Below are 23,618 nucleotides of genomic sequence, written 5' to 3'. Positions count from 1 at the left end.
AAAGTGGACTCTGGGTTTATCTCATCTCTGTCTTTAGCTCACTTTCTGGCCTTGGTAGGTCGCAACTTCTCCAGATCTTCATTTCTTACCCCCAGAGGGGAAAAAAGGAGATACTGAGTCAAATGATCTCTTCACTGTTTCCCCTTAGCTCAAACTCCAAATCTTTACTGTGAGTCAACCAGGGAGGAGGGGGAGTACAATGTTAATAGCCGTTCATTATTAAGGAAAAATGATACCTGCTTTTGAGAAAGAGTTTTTGATGTTTCTAAAGAAAGCCCGAAGGGCAGACTGTAACGGATTTGCAGAGGGGTTGGGAAAAACCCAAGAAAGAAAGAGAAAGATGAGGGGCTGGGCATGGTGCTCAATGAGAGCACTGAAAACAAAAACAAACAAAACAAATAAATTGGGGGAAAGAAAAATTTACAGCCCCCAAATAATATAGGCTGTCTTACCAAAATTTCTTTCACTTCAGAATGAAGAAATACTGGAAGGCAGTCACGATGGGGAGAACCCTGAGCCAGAGCAGCCCAACAGTCCTGAAAATCTTTCCCCCACCAGGTAAGATTGCAGATCCCTGGCCGGAGTCATTTTAACCCCTTGGGGTGGTGGGGAGAGGGGAGGGTATCCTCTGTTTTAAACCTCATCACTCATTTTTCCCCAGATAAAATCACATATTTACTGTGTATACTAACCTTCATTTATGTACCTGAGAACAAACTCACAGATCTCATAAAAGCAACAAGAACTGCACATGACTTATAAACCAAGTTCCAAGGATACTCAGTATTTTAAAAAATGAATTATCAAGAAAAAACAAAATAGTAAATGAAAAGTAATGTTGATAGATTGAATTATTGGTTTGAAAGCATTTAAAGGGAAGAGGTTCCCCAAAGACACAATTTATACAAATTTAATGCTATTTTCAGACCACAGGAAGGTATTTGCATGAATGTAACTACTCTGCCGTTCAGAAAGCCTAAATTAGGGAGGTAAACACCAAGAGCAGAGGGGAAATTCAATAAAAAAAAAAAAAAACTTCTTTATACTCAGAATCTCCATCATTAGCTCTATTCCAGCAATCATCACATTATTTGTATCCACACCATTTAACTTACTGACTTACAAGCCACTCTTGTGCCCAGGGACTATGATAATACTTAGTTCTTAGCAGGCCTCCAAAATATGCCTGTAGAATAAATGAACCAATGTCTGAGGAACTTACTGCTTGATTAAAACCCATATTAGTTTACTAGATGACTTTATACTCTTTCACTTTAAGGTGTACTCAAAGAAACATGTGGGCTCTTACTGACTGAAATATTATCTCTCAGTTAGAGTAAATGGCCCATGTCAGCATGTCTGAAAGTATCTTTAGTTGGGTTGTCTCAGAAAAGCACCACTTGGCAATGTGTTCTGTTGTTGTCCTTAAGTGACAGCATATCTTTTTTTTTTTAAAGAGAGAGAGTATGAGCAGGGAAGGGGAGCGATGGACAGTGGGAGAGGGAGAATCCTAAGCAGGCTCCACCTGCAGTACAGAGCCTGACTTGGGGCTCGGAACTCATGACCCTGAGGAGATCATGACCTGAGCTGAAATCAAGAGTCAGATACTTAACCAACTGAGCCATCCACGTGCCCCAGAGGGGGTAAAATGATTTTAAACACTATGTGATAGCATTGTGCACAGTCCTTACCTTTAGAACTTCTATTTTAGCTAGGAAAAAACTCATGAAACAATTAGTTGGTAGCACAATAATATATGTGATTAAGTATGTATTTTGGGAGGAGGGCAGGAAAGAGATGCTTAATGGAAGAGCACAGTTAAGTTGGATTTTCAAGGCTTCAGTAGGTCCAGGAGAAATGATGTTCCATTGGTTAACTTACACAAGGTGTGGTCATGAATGAGATGTGTGACTGATGATAGTGGTGGTGGGAAAAATAACGCTTTGGGAACTCAAGAAGGAAGGGAAGATTCTATAAGGCCTTGGGAACCAGGTCAAAGAGATTAGATTCGATGCTCAAGACAGTAAGGAGCCTTTGAGGTCTGGAGCAAAAGAATATCTACAACCAAAAAAATCACATGCTTCCAAGTTTTAAAAACATAAATAGATCAAATCACACCATGTCTTGGGCTAAGAACTGAGAAGGAATCGGGTGAAAAGCAGAGAACATACTATGTACAAATATACTGAAGCAGCACTCAGAACCAGTCCTAAGAACATTCCTGACTTTCAAAGACTAGAGCTAAATGTGAATCTACTTTCCGACACCTAATGATATCAAATAAAAGGAAAATATGACCCTTTCCAATGGTGTCTGGTGGCCCCATGGCTACAGGTGTTCATCTCTTTCCTGAACAATCAATTAGAAAAGAGAATTCCCCCAACTTAGACATTCCAGCATACGTCCTTTAACAACCAAAAGAAGCATTTTAGGTGGCTCCAGGGCAGAGGACACAATAATCCTCTCTCCTGGGTACAGCAGCAAGTCTGATTAAGGATTAAGATTGTGTACTTCAGACCTCCCTGACATTAAACAGAACAAGTTGATTATATAAACAAATGGTGTTCATACACAGGAGTTTAAAAAGCTTGTGAAAATACACATCTGCTGACAATTTTCAAGTTGTTTATTGGAAATCACAGATTTATTTTTAAAAACTCACTAATTATTTTGCCATATAAGAGCAAAATTCAAATAATATAAATATTTAACATACTGGTATAAAATTAATAATGTGGAAAAAAAGATGCAAACCAACCAAGAGGTAAAGTTTTTAGCAATAACACTGTGTACAACAATCGTCTACTCAAGTGACCATACAGGCTGATAGTTTATTTTCCCTTTGTTGACGATTTTTGAGACAGCCCTGCATTAGAGCACCAAAAAGTTTTTTCCTTCTTTTTTTAAAAGGCTGGAATCCTTTTATTTACAAATATTCTTCTCAGTACTTTAAATCTAATGAAGGAAGCATCTAGCAATTTCCTTCTTATTAAAAAAGGAAGTGCCTTCATATTTCCTTTAAATTTAAATCTGTTCCATTCTATTTGAAGCAAAAATAAAAAGATGAACACAGTTGAGGAGAGCTCTTTTGCAAATAAGTGTTTCACAAAAGTATTGCTGTAAACAAGATCATTTCAATGGCCAGAGAGACACTTACGTTTTCAACCAATGGAAAATTTTAACAGTTACAAGTATAGATAGGCAGGGTATGTATGGCCAAAGGGCAAATGGTTATTAAAGAATCAACTAGTAAAAATTAATTATAAACCAGCTTTGTCAAAATGTAGTTTTGTTATCTACAGGTTTTAAAATTGGTCAGAAAATTTAAACTGTCATGACCTATAAATGCTGCACCTACTCTGAAAGTAACTACAAACCCAGAATGGTTGACACTGTAGTTTTGACATTAGTTAAAAATTCTAAATTATCTGAGCAATCAATGTAAACAAGCCTCAATTTTCAAAATAGAAAAGAAATTAACAAAAAATTTCTGTAAACATTAAAAAGCTATCTGCAAAAAATTACAATATATCATCCTCCAGTTGTGCTTACCAAGAATTCTTTTAGTTTTGTTTCCTTCTGCATGTTTCAGACCTCATCAATGACATGAGACATCTTAGTTTTCCCTAACAGGCACCTCTGCAGAGAGAGAGGTTTTATAATCAGTTCAACTGCTTTTGCTGAAGTCACCATTTTGGACATCATGTAATCCCTGCGACAATAGACATCACCTAGTTCTTTCTGTAGTGAGGGGAGGTTGTTGCATCATGACCACATTTCTATCCTTCCCTATAAGATAAATGCAACTTACTCTTTTAGAGCTCAGCCACATCTCTTTGAATAGGAAGCGTCACAAATATTTTAAACCTCATTCTGGTGACATTTCTATCACTTCATTCTGCTTTCAAATGTGAAGTATTTCAAAGTTGATGACACCTCCGATAGTCATTTTGATGAAAGAACTGATTTTTTTAAAGATAGGCTAGCTCTGATTTGATGTCAAATGCTCTCAATTTTAAAATCTGACAAAGTACTATAGTTTATGAGACCTTGTTGGGGAGGGGTAGGCTAATTTTAGTCATTGTTACAATAATTTACACACTAAGAATTTTATTTTATAAATTACAGAAAAGGAGAAAAGAGGCTTTTAATGTTCTTTCTTTCTTTTTGAAGTCCTCTCCATTATTCTATTCCTCTGTGCAAACTACATTCAAATAACTACCTTAAAAACAGACCAATATTGAATATTTAAAAATCAGCTGAAAAATTCATTAAAATTGGCTGATTTGAACTAACAATGATTTCTCCCTAGGGAAAGACCCTGTGAGTAACAAACTGCCCATGATTTGTGTCATATCTAATAATCAAAAAATTCACATGAAGTACCAGTTAGGGCAGAGCAAATCACAGCTCAAATTTCACATTACACTTTGTAAAAAGGTATAAATATGTTTTAAATGACTCTAACACTATTTAGGTAAATTAGCTACATGGATGTGACAATAAGTGATTTGGCTGTTTATAAAGAAATCGTGTTACATTTTTCTAAGTCTCCTCTGAAGAACAGGAACCTTCTTTTATCAGGTTCAAGTACTTTCTCCTATGCCAATCCTCCCCTGCCCCCACCTCCCCCAGTCAAGTGCTCTCTAATAAAAACTAATTTGTAAACCTGGTCCGACAATATATTCATTTCTTTGAAATGTTGTACTATACATTCACTTGGTATTTTCCAAAAGCAGTTACTCTAACACCAAGGCACCTAATTAACTTCTCTATGCCTCAGATATACACGTGGCATCGAGTGAGAACTTGAATTTCCCTTTAGTTTTGTCTTCGTAAACCTTTTCTAAATATAAATTCCTTGAAATGAATTTAGGCAATGAAGTAGATGAGTTACAATGAATAGCTTCTAGAATCAAAGAAACATTCTGATAGACTGGGTTTTCAAAATATTTCTTTGTTTTTTCATACTCATTTTACTTAAGGTATCGACAAATATCTAGAGTTTTCTCATCCATGTTTGGCTCAGTGACAGTGAAAACATACAACATTCAAGTACTGTTAGACAAAGGCAGCCCTACAAGGATACGTGTCAATATAGGTCAACTTGCAAAGGAGAACTATCTTAATTATCCTGCAGTATATTTGACCAAAAAACCCTTTTGAAATCGTTTTGACTTTAGGGTCTGTGGCGTCCCTCCAGAGGTCCTGAAGGTCTTGTACGTGACCATGAGATGTCATCATTTTATCGTAGATGCAGGGATGATAAGGAGTTTTACCTTCCCCGGAGAAAAACACATGGTGTTGTGGCACTATCCCCATTTTATTGGCACAGAGGCCCATGAACACATCATCTATGTAAAGACTAGAGTTAAGTGTCTGTGACGCCTCATGGACTTTGGCGGCTACGTCACTGGAGATCACGTAGGCAGCCCCAGCAGTATAATCAGGGTAAGCCGGCCACTGGTACATTTCATAGGGGACATAGTATTTGCTGCGTTTGTCTCTCACAGGAGGAGCACCACGATGAACCCGACCAATCCAGAAGTCCTGAACACCAATTTTTTCTAAACTTTGAAGGTACTCAATAAGATTTGGCATATGAATAAATATGTCATCATCAGCAGTCATAAGGAATTTGGCATGAGGACAAAAGCTGTTTGCCCAACTGAACTGCAGAAGTAATTTAAGAGTAAGATTATAGAAAGAATCAGCAAAGTCTTGCTGGATTAGATCACTGTACATTTGATCTTCCCAGACCAGTTTTCTTTGCAGTTCTTCTCTCGTCAGTGGGTTAGAAGGTGTTCCTAAAGCAAACAGAGTTTTGATGTTGGCATTAAGTTGCGACTGAACATACTTCTCATTGCCCCACGTTTTTCTAATTGCAGAACGTCGATCGTAGTTTTCGGGAGCAGTTTTTACAAACAGTAACAGGAGGACGTCTTGTGCCTGACACTTCTCCTCATGGTTAATCAAGTACTGGTAGCGAGGAGCCCCATCCGCACTATGCTTAAGAGACAGGCTATCGTTCACAAAGTCATAGCTATTTATGAGGTATCTGTAAGAGTAGGACTTCATATGGCTCACAATGTGATTATCGATGGGTCCCCAAAAAAACATGAGGCTTAGTATAAAACAAGTGGCAAATAACTGCACGAACTGCCATTTTTTGACCCTTCTGCCACTCACAAACATTCTGACATCCATGCAGCTCTGTTTTTACTTAAGGTCGGTTTTAAATGGGCGCTTGCTCCTTCGAGACCATAGAACTTGGTATTGTGTAGAACAGATGTCCATCTTAATACATGTTCATCATTAAAAAAGTAGGAGCTCCTTGTTTCACAAAATATTTTCTTTCCGTGCCATTTTTTCTGAGATTGCAGAAGAGTGGAATGCACAGTAGGAGGAGGACATGGGCACATCAGAGTGTTTCCACACCGGCATCCTTTGTTGCGTTAGGTGACTGCCCTTGTGTAGCTATTCCATGTGCTTCCTTCTCTGAGAGTAAAGTGCCACCTGTTAGAGTCAGGAAGGGAAGAGATGACAAGTGAATGGGTGAGAGTGACCAAAAAGAAAGAAACTACTTTTCATTCCCTAAAAATGAAATGTAACTTGCCCGATGTGGACAGAGGTGATGAGGCAGCTAGTGTTTAGCAGAGGCGTACAGATATTTGTTTTTTGGTGGGGGTGGGAGGAGAATAGGGAAAGGGAAAGAACCACTCACTCTCTACTGTCCTCCCCTTCGGAATAGAGGGCCCTTTCCTCGTCTCAACCTTAAAAGATAAAAAGCCTCCCAAATGGCTATCAGCCTACACACTTTAAGTCCACAACCTCACATGCGTGTGTCCAGGTATAGGTTGATCTGCAGTGCAGCCAGGATGAAAGTAGCTGCAGGGATGCCTTGTTTTATGGCACTTTGCAAACACTGCCTTTTTCATAAGTTGAAGGTTTGCGTCAAGCAAGGGGTTGCCATTTTTCCAACAGCATTTGCTCTCCTCATGTCTCTGTGTCCCGTTTTGGTAATTCTCATAATATTTCAAACGTTTTCATTATTATTTTTGTAATGGTGATCTGTGATCAGGTGATTGTGACTTGGCGGTAAAAGCTTGGATGATGGTTAGCATTTTTTAGCAATAAAGTATTTTTTCATTAAGGTATGTACATTTTTTAAGACATAATGCCACTGCACACTTCATAGATTACAGTATAGTGTGAACATAGCTTGTATATGCACCGGGAGATCAAAAAACTCATTTGACTCACTTTATCATGATATCTGCCTTATTGCGATGGGTCTAGAACCAAACCTACAGTGTCTCCAAGGTTATGCCTGTATATAGTTCAAGGCAAAATAGATGAATGATGAAAAGAAAGTTCATAACAGTTAAAATTCATTAAAGCTTGCCCCAGACAAGACAGGAATAGGAGTAAGATTTTGTTTTAAAAAATCAAGGTTTGTAAATCAAGGAGTTGAGATACATTTTCTTTTCCTTTTTTTTTTTTTTTTAAAGATTTTATTTATTTATTTGACAGAGAGAAAGACAGTGAGAGAGGGAACACAAGCAGGGGGGAGCGGGAGAGGGAGAAGCAGGCTTCCCGCTGAGCATGGAGCCCGATGTGGGGCTCAATCCCAGGACCCTGAGATCATGACCTGAGCTGAAGGCAGACGCTTAATGACTGAGCCACCCAGGTGCCTCCTGAGATACATTTTCAAAAGCATAGCCCAAACTCTCTCTAACCAAAATGGCTTTGTGAGACCCACATCTACATAGTCATTTTTTTTCCTGGTCTTTTTCATCTGGAAACTCAACAGGCACCTCCAATTTAGGATGTGCAAGCCAGGAAGCCACAGGGTTATAGCCAAAGAGCACTGTCTTTGTAGTCTGGCAATGTGAACACCAGTGCCGGTTCTTCCACTGCTCTGTGGCATGCATCTAACCCAGAAATCGGGAAAGCCGGCATAACCCCAATTAACTCAAAGTCTTTGTGCAAGTTAAATGGGAATATACATAGATATACAGATAGAACGAGGTCGCTAGATTACCTTGCACACAGGGACACTCAAATGCCATTTCTAACCCCTTCTACCATCTTCTCCCCTAAAACCTGCTGTTGCCATTTTCTCTATCTTTGTGTCTGACTGCACTTCATGCATCTCTGCCAGAAATCTGAAAGTCCTCCTTTTCCTCCATTCCATATCCAGTTACTTAATCCTGTGACTTGCTTCTTCTAAATCTCTCTTCACTTCTTCCTGTTATCATCACTTCTCACCCAGACCAGTGCAGCCGCCAAAATGATTCCAGACCAACCCATCCTCTACCCTACAGAGTGACCTTTCTAAAACTCAGATCTAACCGGGAGGCAGACTGAGCTCCCTCACCCCCTTCAGATGCTCTCTACTAGTTGTCGGCACCAAAGTATTGGCTGGAAACTCGGCCATGCTAGCTATTTCACACACGGCAGCCTTTGTACTGGCGGCCGTCTTGTGTGTGGCCTGGCAAGCCCTGCTCCCCTTGCTAATAAGAAGTACACTAATCTTCACTAAATTCTACAGGAATCCTTTTCTGGGAAGTCAGAACTGAGGCCACCTTCCTGCACTACCACCAAAGATTATTCTTATCTGCATTACCACAGCACATTCTTGCACTCATTCTCCTGGACTGACTTTTAATTTATCTGCCTCCCCCAATTACACTGTGAACTCTGTGATGTAAGGCCCAATGTTGTAGACACGCCACCCCCAGCATGCAGGTCAGTGCCTGACACCTGGTAGGCATTCTCTGAATGTTGGTGCAAAGAACCATGGTGGGGGTGGAGCCACCTTTCACTCTAACAGCTAGTCACTTGGGAAGAACTGGGGTTCTTCCCTCCTGAGGCCCAGTCGGTCACATGTCTTCCCCTTTCTTCCACAACTAGGAGACAGCACTTCTGTCTTCAAGGACTCTGACCCCAGTGCTTATCTGAAGTAAGATACATCCTTTTGCCTGGGGAAGTAGTGTCTCCCCTCAGGGTTAACAGAGTCTCCTGAGCTTTCAACAGATTGACAGGGAAAAGACCATGCAAGCTCCACTCAGTCCAGGCTTGCTGGGTAGCTGGGCCCACATCACAAGCCCCAGAGAAAAGGCCCTGCTTTTGTGCCCAAAGAGCTCAACCTCAAGTCCCCCACCCTTCGGCCCTGCTATGAAACCAACTGCATACACTGAGAGCACCCTGCTCTACGGGCCTAACCTTGGCTGTGGCACTTCCTTCCCAACTTCTGGCCCTTTACATACAGCTGTATTACCTATCTGCCAAAGTTACTCCATGTTGGGCTGATAACAGCAAAGACCAGGCATGCAAAAGTCCAAGGAGTATGGGAGATCAGAGCCAACCCTCATGGAGACTTTGCCCAGAGATAATCTATCTCATTCCCAGGGCACAGATTTTTAAAACTTGCTAGTGCCTCTCAGAAAGTCATAACCAGTATTTTAAAAAGAAACAGGGAAAGAAAGAACAAAATAGAGAATGGCATACTGCACTGAAAGTAGTTTAAGTATCATTCTGTGAAGCTTTCAGTTTTATGTATATGTGCCTCCAGGTTGTAATATAAAATGTATTTTTTGTGTGTGCTTTACCATCAAAAAAGCAAGTAACACTACTCTAAGGGATAGATTAGTATCAGTAATTTCCTCTCTTGGTTTGGCTGGTCATGGTGGACCGAATCCTCTAGAGTAGAATGGAAAAGACAGCGGAAAACGTTAGTTTCTGATGGTAGCATCTGCCTAAACTTTGCGGAATCACTTTCATTGGGGGGTGGGGAGGGCTCTTCCCCTCAGTCTGAACAGTGGTCGCTTAGATAAGGGTCCCCCGTGAGGGCAAATATCCCCTTCTGCCTCTACAACTGGAGGCTTAATGCAAAGCAGCAGAGAATTCTTTTTTTTTAAATTTCATTTTATTATGTTATGTTAATCACCATATATTACATCATTAGTTTTTGATGTAGTGTTCCATGATTCATTGTTTAGCAGCAGAGAATTCTTTTTTTTTTTTTTAAAGATTTTATTTATTTATTTCACAGACACAGCAAGAGAGGGAACACAAGCAGGGGGAGTGGGAGAGGGAGAAGCAGGCTTCCTGCCCAGCAGGGAGCCCAATATGGAACTCGATCCCAGGACCCTGGGATCGTGACCTGAGCCGAAGGCAGACGCTTAACTGACTGAGCCACCCAGGTGCCCCAGCAGCAGAGAATTCTTAAGGGCAGATTTTACAATCCCATAACTGTTAAAGAATTCTAAGAAAATTATCAGTTAAAACTAATCTGCAGTTTTTCTATTCCAACAGACCCTGGGAAAGAGACAAAGAGGAGAGTAACCTTTGGAACCACAGGCAAAGCTAGCTTCTCATTTCTGAGCAGTTGCACTCATAACGTTGAGATGTCAGCTTGCTTTGCACCTATCCCCAGTTGTTTACAAGTCTGAGCATCTTGCTAGACAATCAGCCCACAGGCCTGACTCCTCTAACACCCACATAAACACTTGACTCACAGAGGCCCTAGTATCTCTCCAATGAATGGGGCCTGTTACTCCTCTGGTTGGTGTGTTCTGCTGCTCACGTGCATGTTAGCAGCCACCCCAGAACATGCATTTATCCCTCTGCTCCCCACCCCTGATGCATATGGATTTACCTTATTTCCCTGTATCTCTTCACCTGTTCCCCATTGACCTCCAAGAGTCAAAACAGTTTCTGATAAATGACAAAGAACCTGTTGCAAAGCCATCAACCCACACTACTTATTTAGGTTCAGAACAGCATGTGAAAATCTAAAACAAGATTTCTCCAACCTCAGTAGCTTGAAATATTTAGCTATCATTTATACCAATCATAACCAAAGCCCACTGATAGGACTGATCTGATGAGGGGAAGATGGGGAAAGTTGAACTACTCTTCCGCAGTACCTAGTTTCTCTTTTATAACAAAAGAACACCCCAACTCCTCCAAATTGAACATAGTCACTAGGCGGCATTGGCCAACCAAAAGCAAAATGCACCTCCATGGTCTAAATTCATGAATTACAACCAAACAGTGTTACCCACCAGCCCTGGCTTTGCTGATGGGTACCACGCACATGCCATCGACACCCACTCTTCTGGTTCACACAGAGCCTTCAAGCTCATCTAAAGCATATCTTCCATCTTCCGCCTCCAAAGGGCAGGGGAGGGGACTGACTGCAGAGAAACCCACAGGCCTGCCCGACCTGGAGAAAGAAAATGCTGGGCCTGGCAGGAAACAAAGGAGCCAGATAATGCCCGTGAGCTCAGGAACCATCCCCACCAGAACGCTGTGCTTGCAACTTCCTTTATGTGCACACTGCGCAGCTCAGGGACCAGGCCACAGGCTGCAAGCCCCAGGGCTGCCCCTGCCTGGGGCCACGGTCGTTGTGTAACCTCGGGCCACCCTCCCTGCACTCTGATTTGGTGACTTCATCGGCAGATCGGGGGTGAATGTCAATGTATTGTTACTGAGGGGATGTAAAAATCACAGATGACTTCAGAGTCTGCTGGAAATAGGAAACAGGAAAGACCATAGGAGAGAACAGGACAACGAACTGCTCAGAGACAAATACAGACAGTCCCTGACTTAACGATTTTTTTATTTTATGATGGTGTGAAAGCAATATGCCCTCAGTAGAAACCATAGTTCAGATTTGGAATTTGGACCCTTTCCCAGGCTAGTGATAAGCCATATGATACTCTCTGGTGATGCTGGGCAGTGGCGGTGAGCTGCAGTCCCCAGTCAGCTCGGCAATCATGAGGGTAAGCAGCCGCTACACTTAACAACCATTCTCTTTCTTGCTTTCAGTACAGTATTCAACTACATGAGCTATTCACCAGTTTAGTGTCTAATATACTTGGCGTTAGATGCTTTTGCCCCACTGTAGGCTAATATAAATGTTTTGATCACGTTCAAGGTAGGCTAGCCTAGGCTATGATGTTTGGTAGGTTAGGTGTATAAATGCTTTTTGACCTCCAATATTTTCAGTTTACAGTGGGTTTATTGGGATGTCACCCCATCCTCTGTTGAGCAAGACCTGTGTGCAAATATTTGGAATATAACTTGGGTTTGCTTCTATTTGGATTGAAAAGAAGGAGCAGATACTCTTAGTATTCTCTTTCCTAATAGAAATAGCCAGAAGAATAAAGAATAGTAGTAGAACAGGAACATCAGAAAAGACAGTGGCTGATCCTACCTCACTCAAATGCTTTTCAGTCTAGGAGCTGTGCCCCCCAGTTACTCAAGAATATTTCACAAGAGAACTCTTTAAACTCTTCCAGAAAAAAACTAGGGATTACAAGTTACCCTACGTGACCCCTGATTTTTTTTCTACTTTGCTCTTGCTGGTAACCCATTTCTTTGTTGGGTCTACTTTAGTGATCTTAAAATATTATACAAAACCTGATAAAAATGTTGACGTTTTAATCAAGAGAGTGAGGCCTGTACTTCAAGTTCAAGTCAAACAACCTCAGTGTTCAACGTTTCAACAAATCCTTCAAGTATGTGAAGGTCTGCTATGGAATCATTGTGCCAGTTGGGCGTGGTGAGTGTCATGTAGTAGTATTTTAGTCTCCTCTCTAAAAGCATCTGCAGTCTAGCTGAGACAAGACTCATGATGCCCACTTGAAAACTCAGTTCCCATGGACAACAATCAGCAGATCACAGCAAAGTGCAGACAGTGTCACAGAACTAATTTAGACAATACCAACTCCAGGCAAAAAAGGCGAGTCCCTGGTAATAGAGATCAGTGACAGCAGGACAGGAGGGCCTGAGGAAAACAGGATTTAGGTGGTTACAGGAAAAGAAGCAATCTGTTTCAGGCAAGAAAGGAAAAAAAAAAACGGTAAATATTTGAGATACAAGCATGTATTTGAACGCAGGGAGATGGGGCCTGCTTATGGGGAACCTTGAAAATGGGGCAGAGGAGTCAGTGTGTGCCGAGGGCAGCAAGAGGTCACCCAAGTTTCGGTTTTTGTTTTTAATGATAACTGCCTTGTCAATATGGACTAAGCCTTACGGGAAAGGGACTAATCTGGTGGTGGCACGCAGGATGGATGCGGGAAGCCTGGAGATAGGGCCCCCCAGCTCCCTCGGGGCCTCACGCTGAAGCAGAATGAGGTGAGGAGGGCCTAGTCTAGGGTGGTGGAAGTGAGGAGGGAGGTCAGGGGTAAGGAAGACCCTTTCGAGAAAAACAAACCCAGCGCTACGTGCTGAGTGGCCTGGGATGGGAGCAAAGGAGGAGGGGGTAATCTAGTCTCCAGCATTAGCGACACAGCGGAGGGGAAACTGGTTTCCTGAGTTTGGAGCGAGGAGGCAGCGTGTCTGGGTTTGGGCTGGTGTGGGGCGGGAGGGAGGTGCGGGAGAGACCGCAGGTGGAGCAGTCCAGGGGGGCAGGTGAGGCCGGAGGAGGCAGCGGGACTGCAGAGGCGGGAGCGCTCTGAGCCTAAGAAAGGTGGCCGCTGTGAGGACAGTCAGCCTCCAGGACCATAGTGGAGCAGAGGGGCCCCGAGGAAGTAAACGCGGGGAAGGAGGAGAGGGAGGAGGCAAAGGCAAAGGAAGCATCTTATTTTACTTTATGCGCGCATGCATGCGTGCGTGTTTTACTTCACACGTGTGTGTGCGTGCATTGTTTTACTTTGTGTGCGCGTGTGTATTTTACATTATGCATTTATGTATGCATGCGTGTATTTTACTTTATGCGCGCATGCGTATGTGCATGTTGTATGCGCATATGCGTGCATTTTATGCGCGTGTGCGTGCATGCATGCATATATTTACGTGGCATCTCAATTTATTTGCACGGGTTTGAATTCAAGGACTAAGTAATATCTTTTGACAAATGAATCCTGTACAAATTCCCTAAACCTTCAGATGGTTATTTCTTCTAAAAAGGAACTATTTCAAAGGGCTAGTTCAGGGGCGCCTGGGTGGCTCAGTCCTTGAGCGTCTGCCTTTGGCTCAGGTCATGATCTCAGGGTCCTGGGTTCGAGCCCCGCATCGGGCTCCCTGCTCAGCGGGGAGCCTGCTTCTCCCTCTCCCTCTGCTGCTCCCCTTGCTTGTGCTCTCTGTCTGTCAAATAAATGAATAAAATCTTAAAAAAAAATAAAGGGCTAGTTCATAGAAAGTTGAGATGGGGTAAGGAACGGCTAGAGGGTGATAGCGTGCCGGACAGACGAGGCCTGTGGTGTGGCTCTGAGCGGGAGGAGAGCGGTGGGGCAAACAGTGGGTGCTGTGCTGGGAGCCAGGAGGGGAGACGTGGGGGTGGGTGGAGCAGGGGAGGCCTCTTCCAGGAGGAGCAATGTGAACTAGAGAAAGCCCTTGGGTTTGAATTCAAAATGTATCTGTTTTTGTTTCCAACTGTATGTTTCTTGACCATTGTTTCTGGCCATTGTTGTAATATATCACCAACATCTAATCTTAGAGAAACTATGTTTCCAAATCTTACTTAGTGGATCTGCAACACTCAGAAGTCTAAGGAGCCCTTATGTTATGACCTGTATACCATTTTGTTCCCATAACCTGCCACACACTCAAGACAACTTATCAGCAAGAAAGTCATTTAAGTGGTTTCACCTACAATTGCATTTCCTCTGAAATGTCAAATTCCAGTCCGCTCACTCTCCAGGCGGTTGGCTCTTCAACCACAGCCTCTAAATATTCACCCCGAATCCTCTGCCCACCCTTACCTGCTCCCTAAGGCTCCCACCCCACCCAGCAGTCTCCTGACCTTCCTTCTTCCCCACCTCCCTGTCTCAGATGCAGAATCATCTGGCACCTTTGCCCGTCTCTCCTTGGTTCCTGCTCTTCTACCCCAACAGCCCTAGACCTCGGGTCCCTCCTGCCTTCTCTACTTCTACAACACCTGCCGGGCAGACGGCATCCCTACAAATGGCGCTATCTAGCTGTGGGCAGAGGGCTCGATGCTGTGTGAGCATCCTTCACTTGTCCTGGACCTTCTCTCTCTCCTGTCCCCTCAACAGCCATGCTCCATCTTCCCCTCTTCCAAGGCCTGTGCCTCTCACTCTTAGCTGATGGCCTCACCTCCTGCCTCACAGAAGAAGGAGAGGACATCACACGCATTGTCCCTTCTCATCCCCAGGTGGGCCTCCTCTTCCCGGATCCCCAGGCTGGCCAACCCTCTCCATCCCCTCAGTAAAGCACACTGACTGTCAGGAGAGGCAAGGGGGGGGGGCACTCATTTAGGGCACAAAACTTAAAAGTCATAGAAGTATAACTATAAACTAAGGATGCTCCTTCAGTTAGTTAAAAAAAAAAAAAAGCCCGAGTACTTCAACCTTTTATATTTAAAGTTGTATTACTTATAGTCCCATATGAGAGCTTTGGGTTCCTGTCCAGGCATAACTCAAAGGAAAGAAATATGATATTTTCTGTCCATCTTTAGGTGGCATTTTGTTCTACATTCCAACTATTGTTTTCCTGGCTTCTAATCATCTATTCCCCTTAAAGAGAGCTAGGACCAATCCTCAAGAGCCAAGTTGCCATGTTAAAGGAAATCAGGTTTAGCCCTAAATTTACAGGAAAGGCTATAATTTGATCTCCTACATTTTTCTTAGTTAAATTTGTTACAGTCATTGGTGATGAGTAATACAACTGGGTACTGTTTAGTAGGAATTACGTATTCTGTTTGCTCAGAAAGGAAGGAAAGAACCCAAAATTTGAATTTACAACTCACATTTTAAGTGTGAAAAATTAAATACTCCCTCAATTGGTATTTTATTCTTTAATTCATATTTGAGTGTTTCCAATATAAGGCCTGTAAAAAAGGAAAAATTCTACCCATTAGCTGTCTTTAGGTGTTTTTGTGGTTGTGACTCTAGCTATGAAAATTTAGCTTAAGCCATTGGCAGAGATTAGAAGCCATTTAGAGTTGTTATCCATCCACAAACAATACATTTATAGAGTTAGTTCTTGATTCAGTGTTAGCCAAAGACTTTAAATTCCAGCTTTTAGCAAGCATGATGTGGGGCAGAGGGAAAAATTAGTTATAAAACCTACTGTGAATTTAGTAACAAGTTCCCCACCTATATAAATTAAATTGTATGTTTCTTTATAAGTTAAACATGGGTGTAGATTTCTGTTTGCTGGTTATAGGAAAAAAAAAAAAAAGACAAGGAATTACCAAATGAACAAACAAGTAAAGACAGGCCCTAAGTAAAGACAAGCACTAAAGAAACTGGTGGCGAGGGACTATAGAGTATTATTATATTTCAGAGAAGTTATATTACAAGTTACTGAAAATTCCCAGTAACAGAATTTGAAACAAACAAAAAAGCAAAAATACAAAGTAGGTCTCAGAGCTGTCAAACATTTGCTTTTCTAAGCTTGGCCTTCTGTATTCATTCCTGAGGCATAGTTGTTTGTGTTGACAGGGCATCTTGCTCTTTTAAATACAATTCTTGTCAGTTTTATTCTTGCTGAGTTAAGAAACAAACTTCTCCTTTTGTCCACTCTAGCAACAGTTGCTAACATGGGAGTGTTTACAGTGCTCTGGGCTTTATTCTGACTGCTTTAGGTCTATAGAAACTTTTTTTTTAAAAGATTTTATTTATTTATTCATGAGAGACAGAGGGAGAGAGAGAGGGAGAGAGGGAGGGAGAGAGAGAGAGAGAGAGAGCAGAGGGAGAAGCAGGCTCCCAAGGAGCAGGGAGCCCGATGTGGGACTCGATCCCAGGACCCCGGGATCATGACCTGAGCCGAAGGCACTTAACCATCTGAGCCACCCAGGCGCCCTCTATAGAAACTCTTTAAGCCTCGCAGCAACCTATGAGGGAGAAAGCTCTCCCTGTGTTGCAGGAGAAACTGAGGCACCCTGACATGGGGCTGACCATGTAACCTCCAAAATTCCAGAACACGCAGAAGCTCAGGAGCAGCTGATGGGTTCCAGGTCCTGTCCCTGAGCTCCTCACCTGCCTTCACCCTGGCGCTGGCCAGCCACTTTTCCTGGAGCTCCCATCAGGATGGGAGGGCAGGGAAGTGAGTAGGGCAGGGCCAAGAGAAGCACCCAAGAAGGCAGAGAATCTGCTTCCCTGAAGTCTGGAGTCATTTGCATTTTATTATCACCTGCATTTTGTTAGAGCTTGTTCTCGCTCTGTAACTCACCCTTTCTTTAACCTTCCGTCTCAATTTTCCCTCCTTCATTTTCTTGGTCCCAATAGCATAAGAGAATAGGCAAAAGTGACCTCGTGAGTTTGTGTCCTTTGGGTACAGAAAGTCTTTCCTCCACAAAGAAGACTGGGGGATTTAAGGGTAAAGGGGGTCAAAAAGAGGTGAGAAGGAGGGAAGGAGAGGAGAGTAAAAACTATAGGATTCATAGAGGATGTTTCAAGCAACTATTTGATGAATAAGTATTGGATGAAATGAAAGGTACAGCTGAGGTAAAATTATGATATGAAAATAGTGGTTTAAAAATAGGGTGACAGGGGCGCCTGGGTGGCTCTGTCAGTTAAGCATCTGACTCTTGATTTCCGCTCAGGTCATGATCTCAGGGTCATGAGATCAAGCCCTGCAGTGGGCTCCACGCTCAGCGCGGAGTCTGCTTGAGATTCTCCCTCTCCCTCTGCTCCTCCCCCACCCCCTTTTGCTGCACTTGCTGCACACGTGCGCTCTCTCTCTCTAAATAAAAATAAATAAAATCTTAAAAAAACAATAGGGTGACACTATAACCTGGTATATACCTATCATGTGAGCTAGACATACAAGCTTCTTGTCCAATGGCAGTTCATATGTCCCGTTCTAAATATTGTATTTGGAAATAACATTTGATTAAGGGTTTACAGAGTATAAAAAATAATGGTGTAAAATGTTAGAGGTATATATAACATTTCTGTCTGAATCAACATTTATTATAATAAGTTAACTAGCATTTATTAAACACCTACCTGTTCCAGGCATTATGTTGAGCAGCCCTGAAAGTAGGTAATGCCTACATTTAATTAATTCAACAAATATGAATTTACCACATACTGTGTAGTAGGCCACAGGCAGGATGCAGGGAAGGCATCAGAGATGTTTCCAGTGTAGAACCCCCTAACGGAGTAAGCAAGTATTCTGGTGCAATTGGAATCTGGACCTGATCGAGGCACATGGGTAGAAAAACCAAGGAGTTTTAGAACATGAACAAAAATACACTTACATTCTGTTGCTTCCATTTACTGGTCACATGAGCTTGACTTCTCTCTAAACCATGTGCTACAGTCTTTTCTGAGGATCATTTGAGACCATTATTTGACAAAGTGTGGTCCATATCAGGTGTTCAATCTATGCTAGTTTCCTTTCTCTAGAAATTGTTCATGTATCTGCACGATGGTTTAGTTAGTAGCTAATATTCTTCAGGGGTTAATTACCTTTCAAAATGATAAGCTATACATTAATATTCTTCTCAAAAATATGAATTAGATAAAAATTTAAAAAAATAAATAAAAATACTGATCTGATTGCTAAGAGGCATTTAACATCCCAAATACTGGTGAGACTGAGAACGGAAGAAGTATCATTACTAATTGGCTGAACATGCCTTTCTATTATCTTTGACAGGAAAGAACAATATGGTTCCTACAAGCACTTAAAAAAAAAAAAACATTTCTACAAAGATGACACAGCCAAAAAAATTATAAGGCCCTGTAAATTATGGAGAAGGAAACCTGAGCTGAGTCAGCTCTTTAACTTGCTCTGCCTAGAGCACTATCAAAAAGTTGCAGAAAAAAATTGTAGGAAAAGGAATAAAGAGATAAAATATGAAATCTTAGGTGGATCTTAAGCTGTGTAATAGTATTTTGAACTTGGACTTTTAGGGGCTTATTGCCTGCAGACATGGTAGAACATTCTTTTCTGTAGAAAACTGGTTTCTAGGATCAAAGGCTTCACTATAGAATATAAATAAATCTTAAAAAATAAGTTACAGATGAAAGCCAGTCTCAGAATTTCCAGCACTGAAATGCAAAAAAGCACTTTTGTTTATTCTAAGTTTCTACCTCACCTGATCAAGTTAAGTTTCTTACCTTTCAGTACGAAGATTCTTATATCTCCTATATATACGCATACTATAAGAAAAATATCCTGGATTTGCATTGTTCTGGCTAAATCTTTGCTGGCAAATGGAAGAGCTCTTATAATAATTTGCTGTGCCTTAATATCTGGAACACAGACACAATATATGCAGCTCCTAACAAGATTATTCTAACAATGGAATAAAATAATGGCTATGGAAATATTCCAAAAAAGGTATAATGTGCTATAAAATGCAAAGCGTAGAGCAATTCAACTGAGCATGTACAAAATTCCAAAAAGATAGGCTACATTGTTACTTTGAGAAGAGACCACTTCTTCTGAATTTCTCCCAGTTTCTTTCTACAACACCCTCAAGTTCTGTTATGTAGATTATGGAGCAGTTGGTCCTCAGAAAGAACTCCTCCTACAATTTGAAAGTCACCAAGTGCAGTGATTCCAGCCAAAGTGACCCATTTTAAAAGATGACCCATTTCAAAACCCAAGAGTTATTATTCAAGCTGTTCTATATTTAAGATTTAGAAAGTTATTTCACTTTCCTACAATCTCCTTATTTGAATCAATCTTTTATAAAAGAGGAATTTGATCTCCATTTTAATGAAATATAATGTGATGTGTTTACTTGCTAGAGCCTGAAGTTTATTTTGAAAATTACTTTCTACCTTCTGAGGTTTTGGGGGCTTTTTTTGTTTGGGCAGGGCATTTATGTGTAGTATCATTTATGCCTCCTCATCACCCCTCATTTCTCACTTCCCCAGAAACAGCTTCTCTGAGCTTTAGCTTGAACTTTCCCTGTCATTACGCTCATCCCCATCAGAAGGTGTCAGGGTGAGCCCCAGGGGAACTGAGGTGAGTTAGAAGGAGTCAGCCTCAGCTTTAGCCTCCCAGCGCTCAATAAATGGAGGGTGCCTGTAGGAGCAGGAGGAGGGAGGGAAAGAAGGAGGAGAGAGAAGGGTCGTATGAAGTATATAATGTAAACATTTCAGGTATCGAATTTATCTTGTCTTAAAATAATTAAAAAAGAGATGACCAAATAAAGCAGTCCCCCCTCCCCTGTGACAAGATGTAAAATCTACCATTAAGTTTCTTTTGAGAAAGTTGAAACCTCAGCTGCTCATCACTAATCTCCCTTTCAGAAAGTTCAAGAGGGGATCTTTTCAGTGCTACCCCTGAACCCAACTACCTTTGAGCATCCTTTTCTGGGTCAATTTCAGTTTCTCACATCCCTCTCCCTTCCCCCATAGGGACCAGGCAAAGTTCCCAAAATAAAGGCACAGAGGAACAAATCCAATTCTAACGGATGTACTTTCATCAGAGAATTAGCCTAAATATGAGCTACAAGCCACCAGCAGCCACTGTGCTGTTACAATATCGGTGTCCCTTTAACATGACCCATAACCTATGAAAACCAACACTGGATAAGAAAAAATACAGGCTGTGTAGTCAGAATCGGATGAAAAGTTACTACTTTGACCTATATTGTATCTGAGTAAGCAACCGGCTGTCACTTCAGGTTACAAAATAAAATTCGGCAGTCAAAAAAGAGTGGCCGAGACCTACCGGTAACAAGGGTCTCCTTTCCCAGTTTCCCCTGCCTGCCCACTTCCTTGTCTCCATTTCCCCAGTTAGTAACTCGCCGAAAGTTTCCCCAGTCTAGCGGCTTCCTAATTTCCAGCCCGATGCAGGCTTTCTACCCGAATTCCCCCCTGCAGCCCAGGGATGGTAGCACGGTTGGGGAACACCATCCGAAATCCGGGGACCGCAGGGCGCGGCGTTCGCCCGCGGGCTCCCGCGCTCCGGCCCGCCTCGGTATCCCCGCGCTGCGACTGCCTCGCCGGAGCTCCCCGGAGGAGGAGGAACCCTCTGGGCCCCAGGAAACTTAACCCCAACTGGAGCTCCGGGGCCCCCAGCCTACCTGCCGCACCCAGGCGGCATTCGGCTCGGGGTGTCGGCTGCCGGGCGCCCGCGCCCGCCAGCCAGAGCGAACAAAGACGCTCCGGAGAGGGAACGCGCCCTCCCCTTCCCCGCCGCGCTGGCGGGCGGCGGACGGCGGGCGGCGGGCAACCCTGCCCCGTGGCGGTTAGGGCCTCCCGAGGATGGGCCGCTCGCGGTCGGGGCCAGAGCAGAGGGCCGAGGCCCGGGTTGTCTGCTCCAGCCGTGCGCCCTGGCCCCGGCGCGCATTCCAACCTTAAGTCCTGGAGCCACCCAAGCGAACGGGCGTGCCTTCACCTCCTCGCGGCTCTCTTTCCCCTTTCTTCCCCTCTCGGCCCTTCAGAGACCTCTCCTCGTCCAAAGAAAGCAAAGGAGAGTCCGAGTCTCCTTTCCCGTAGCCCGAGAGCTGCTTCGGTGAGGAAGCGCTGCGCAGTGGGGCCGCCGTCCCGGACAGGGGCGGGGCAGAGGCTGGGCGGCCCGGAGCCCTCTCTGCGGACCGCGGGAGCCCGTCTCCCGTCCCCCGCACAAAGAACCAACCATCCGCGGAGCTTAGATTTATCCCCTCCAAGCGTGCCAGAAAGTCCCGCATTTAGTGATCCGGGAGGGAAGGCAACATTTCCACCCACGAGGGCCCTCGGCCCCAGTTAGGGTGCGATGGGCTGCAGAGCATTTTTTTAATCGTACGATTGATTGATCGCACATATGAATTCCATATGAAACAACTGGTCTCAATACACTTTTCCTTAGGAATTAGAATTTATTAGACTAATGATCCGTTCGTTCAGAACACGCAACAGTTATGCATATAACGTGGGTAAGTTTTGACTGAGTTGCAGTTCTCTGATCATCTGATTTTCCTTTCTAGAGCCAAGAGTTCTAAGGGCAGGCTAGTCCTTTTAAAAGATCTCTTGTCACGCCACTTAATGCCTTGAGCTTCTGGGGCCTAAGTCACAACAGAAGAAAACTCCAACTTACATCAAACTAAGCTTGCTACAGCTGTTCTTTTTAAAATTACAATGAGAGAAGGGTCACCCCCCCCCCCAGTGATTTTACCTTCAAGCCCAGTTCAAATTCAAAGAGAGCTTAAAGCAAAACTCACCAAGTCCAAGCCCAGCTCCTTAAACTCCTAAGTCGGAGGTCTGCTCTCTTCCTGGCATCGGAGCGAAAGTCGGTGGTCTCAAGAACAAAACTTGCCTGCTTTAAATATTGGGCCAGGACTGGGCAGCCAGTGCTGAACTCGGCTACCTTTCCCGGGCGGGGGCGGGCTGGAGCCTGACGACTGGGGAGGACCCAATCAGGGGCTCCCGGTGGAGGGTGGGGGTGCGGCAGCCGGGAGTCCGCCCTGCGGCGCGGCCAGTGCAAGTTTTCTGCACCTTGTGGTGTTCGCTGCCAAAGCCGAGCATGGCTCGCACCTCCGTCGCCAACTCGGCACGTTGCTGAAGGTGATGGGTCCCGCCCAGTCAGTTCTTGTTGGTGCTTCAGGACTCCAGGAAGTACCCACCCTACCGTCTCTTCAGTTAATTGAGATCATTTACTCAGATGGTCGACTGTGAGCCAGAATCCGCAGGAATGGCCCCTTTGAGTTGTTTCCCCTCTTTCAAAATACTTCATGCACGTAACTGGACAAAATCAGGAGAATATAAATTTCAAATAAGGAAAGAGATTATAAATAAATCCTTTATGGGTTTGGTTTCTTGACCCCAAATGTTCTAGCCTTTTCCAAATAGAACAAACATTATCATTTAACAGGTAATATTTTGAATGATTTTGTAATTGTACATATTTCAGAACATGACAGAAAACAAAACATTAACCCAAATACTACAGTAAAATAAAAGCTTTGGGGTTTTCATTGTAAAGGCAATAAGACAGGTAATAGGTTAAAAGTGGATTACTGAATCAGAGTTTGAAACTGTAAACACATGTATTTGTTATTTCAAACTAGATTTTTAGGAAGTTTTTTTGTAAATGCTTTCTTTAAGCCCTTCACCCTGTTTTCAACCATGCAATTCTTTTCATATATTACTTATAGAGAGCATGGTCAGCATTGCCAAGAGATCATAGTGCCATATGCATGTCAGACCACATACAGAAATATTAATATAATGTGATTTGTAAGGGAGTCACTGACAGTGACCCATACATAAGCTGATTCACTGTTTGTATGGTGTAGATCACCTCCCTTCTTTATCTATGGGAAATAAAACCCTGACCATGGATGGTTCCACTTACAATCCCCACCCCTAGCTGTCATATATATCATGTTCTATTTATGTGCAAATGTTCATTTATCATTATATTCCTTTTATGTCATTTGGAACCAGGTCCACATACACAGGTGTCAGTACCTGTGTTCCACCTGCATGAACACATAGGACTGTACCTGCAAGAAATACAAACTGACCCAAACATTGAAAAACACATATAAAAATCACATATTAACATCATTCAGTTTACACATAGACACTGCAGACAAACAATTTCAAAAGTGAGTCAGGAGGTTGGTAAGAAGATGTAGGGCTTGTGGTCATGGGAGGGGAGAGGATGTGGGTGGGAGACCGGGCCCAGCAGGGTGAACCAGAATGCCTGCCCTGGTCCCGACCCCTCCCCCCATACACACACCACACAGG

The 23,618-nt window shown here is 43.0% G+C and overlaps 2 protein-coding genes across 8 annotated transcripts in view; one reads left to right on the top strand and one right to left on the bottom strand.

Moving 5' to 3' along the window:
* The window catches only part of MCF2L2 (MCF.2 cell line derived transforming sequence-like 2), a 257,309-nt gene that overhangs the window by 145,962 nt on the left and 87,729 nt on the right, over nt 1–23,618 (top strand). The window contains 1 exon segment of the mRNA XM_027583512.2: nt 473–558. Within this exon segment, the coding sequence (XP_027439313.2) occupies nt 473–558 (86 nt within the window).
* B3GNT5 (UDP-GlcNAc:betaGal beta-1,3-N-acetylglucosaminyltransferase 5) lies at nt 2,470–22,223 on the bottom strand. 7 transcript variants are annotated; one of them, XM_027583515.2, is made up of 3 exons: nt 22,088–22,223; nt 17,931–18,121; nt 2,470–6,516 (listed from the first exon to the last, which is right to left on the bottom strand). In XM_027583515.2, exon 3 carries the CDS (start codon nt 6,205–6,207, stop codon nt 5,062–5,064), a length of 1,146 nt encoding a protein of 381 aa, XP_027439316.1. In that variant the 5' UTR covers nt 6,208–6,516; nt 17,931–18,121; nt 22,088–22,223; the 3' UTR covers nt 2,470–5,061. The 7 variants fall into 7 exon arrangements, with proteins under 7 accessions (XP_027439316.1, XP_027439321.1, XP_027439319.1 ...); XM_027583520.2 differs by having other exon boundaries at nt 18,009–18,121; XM_027583518.2 differs by having other exon boundaries at nt 18,016–18,121.

Source organism: Zalophus californianus, chromosome 1 (genome assembly GCF_009762305.2).
Source record: "Zalophus californianus isolate mZalCal1 chromosome 1, mZalCal1.pri.v2, whole genome shotgun sequence".
In the NCBI taxonomy this organism is placed as follows: domain Eukaryota; kingdom Metazoa; phylum Chordata; class Mammalia; order Carnivora; family Otariidae; genus Zalophus; species Zalophus californianus.
Note: the sequence above shows the minus strand (reverse complement) of the source record. Positions and strands in the feature narration are given on the sequence as shown.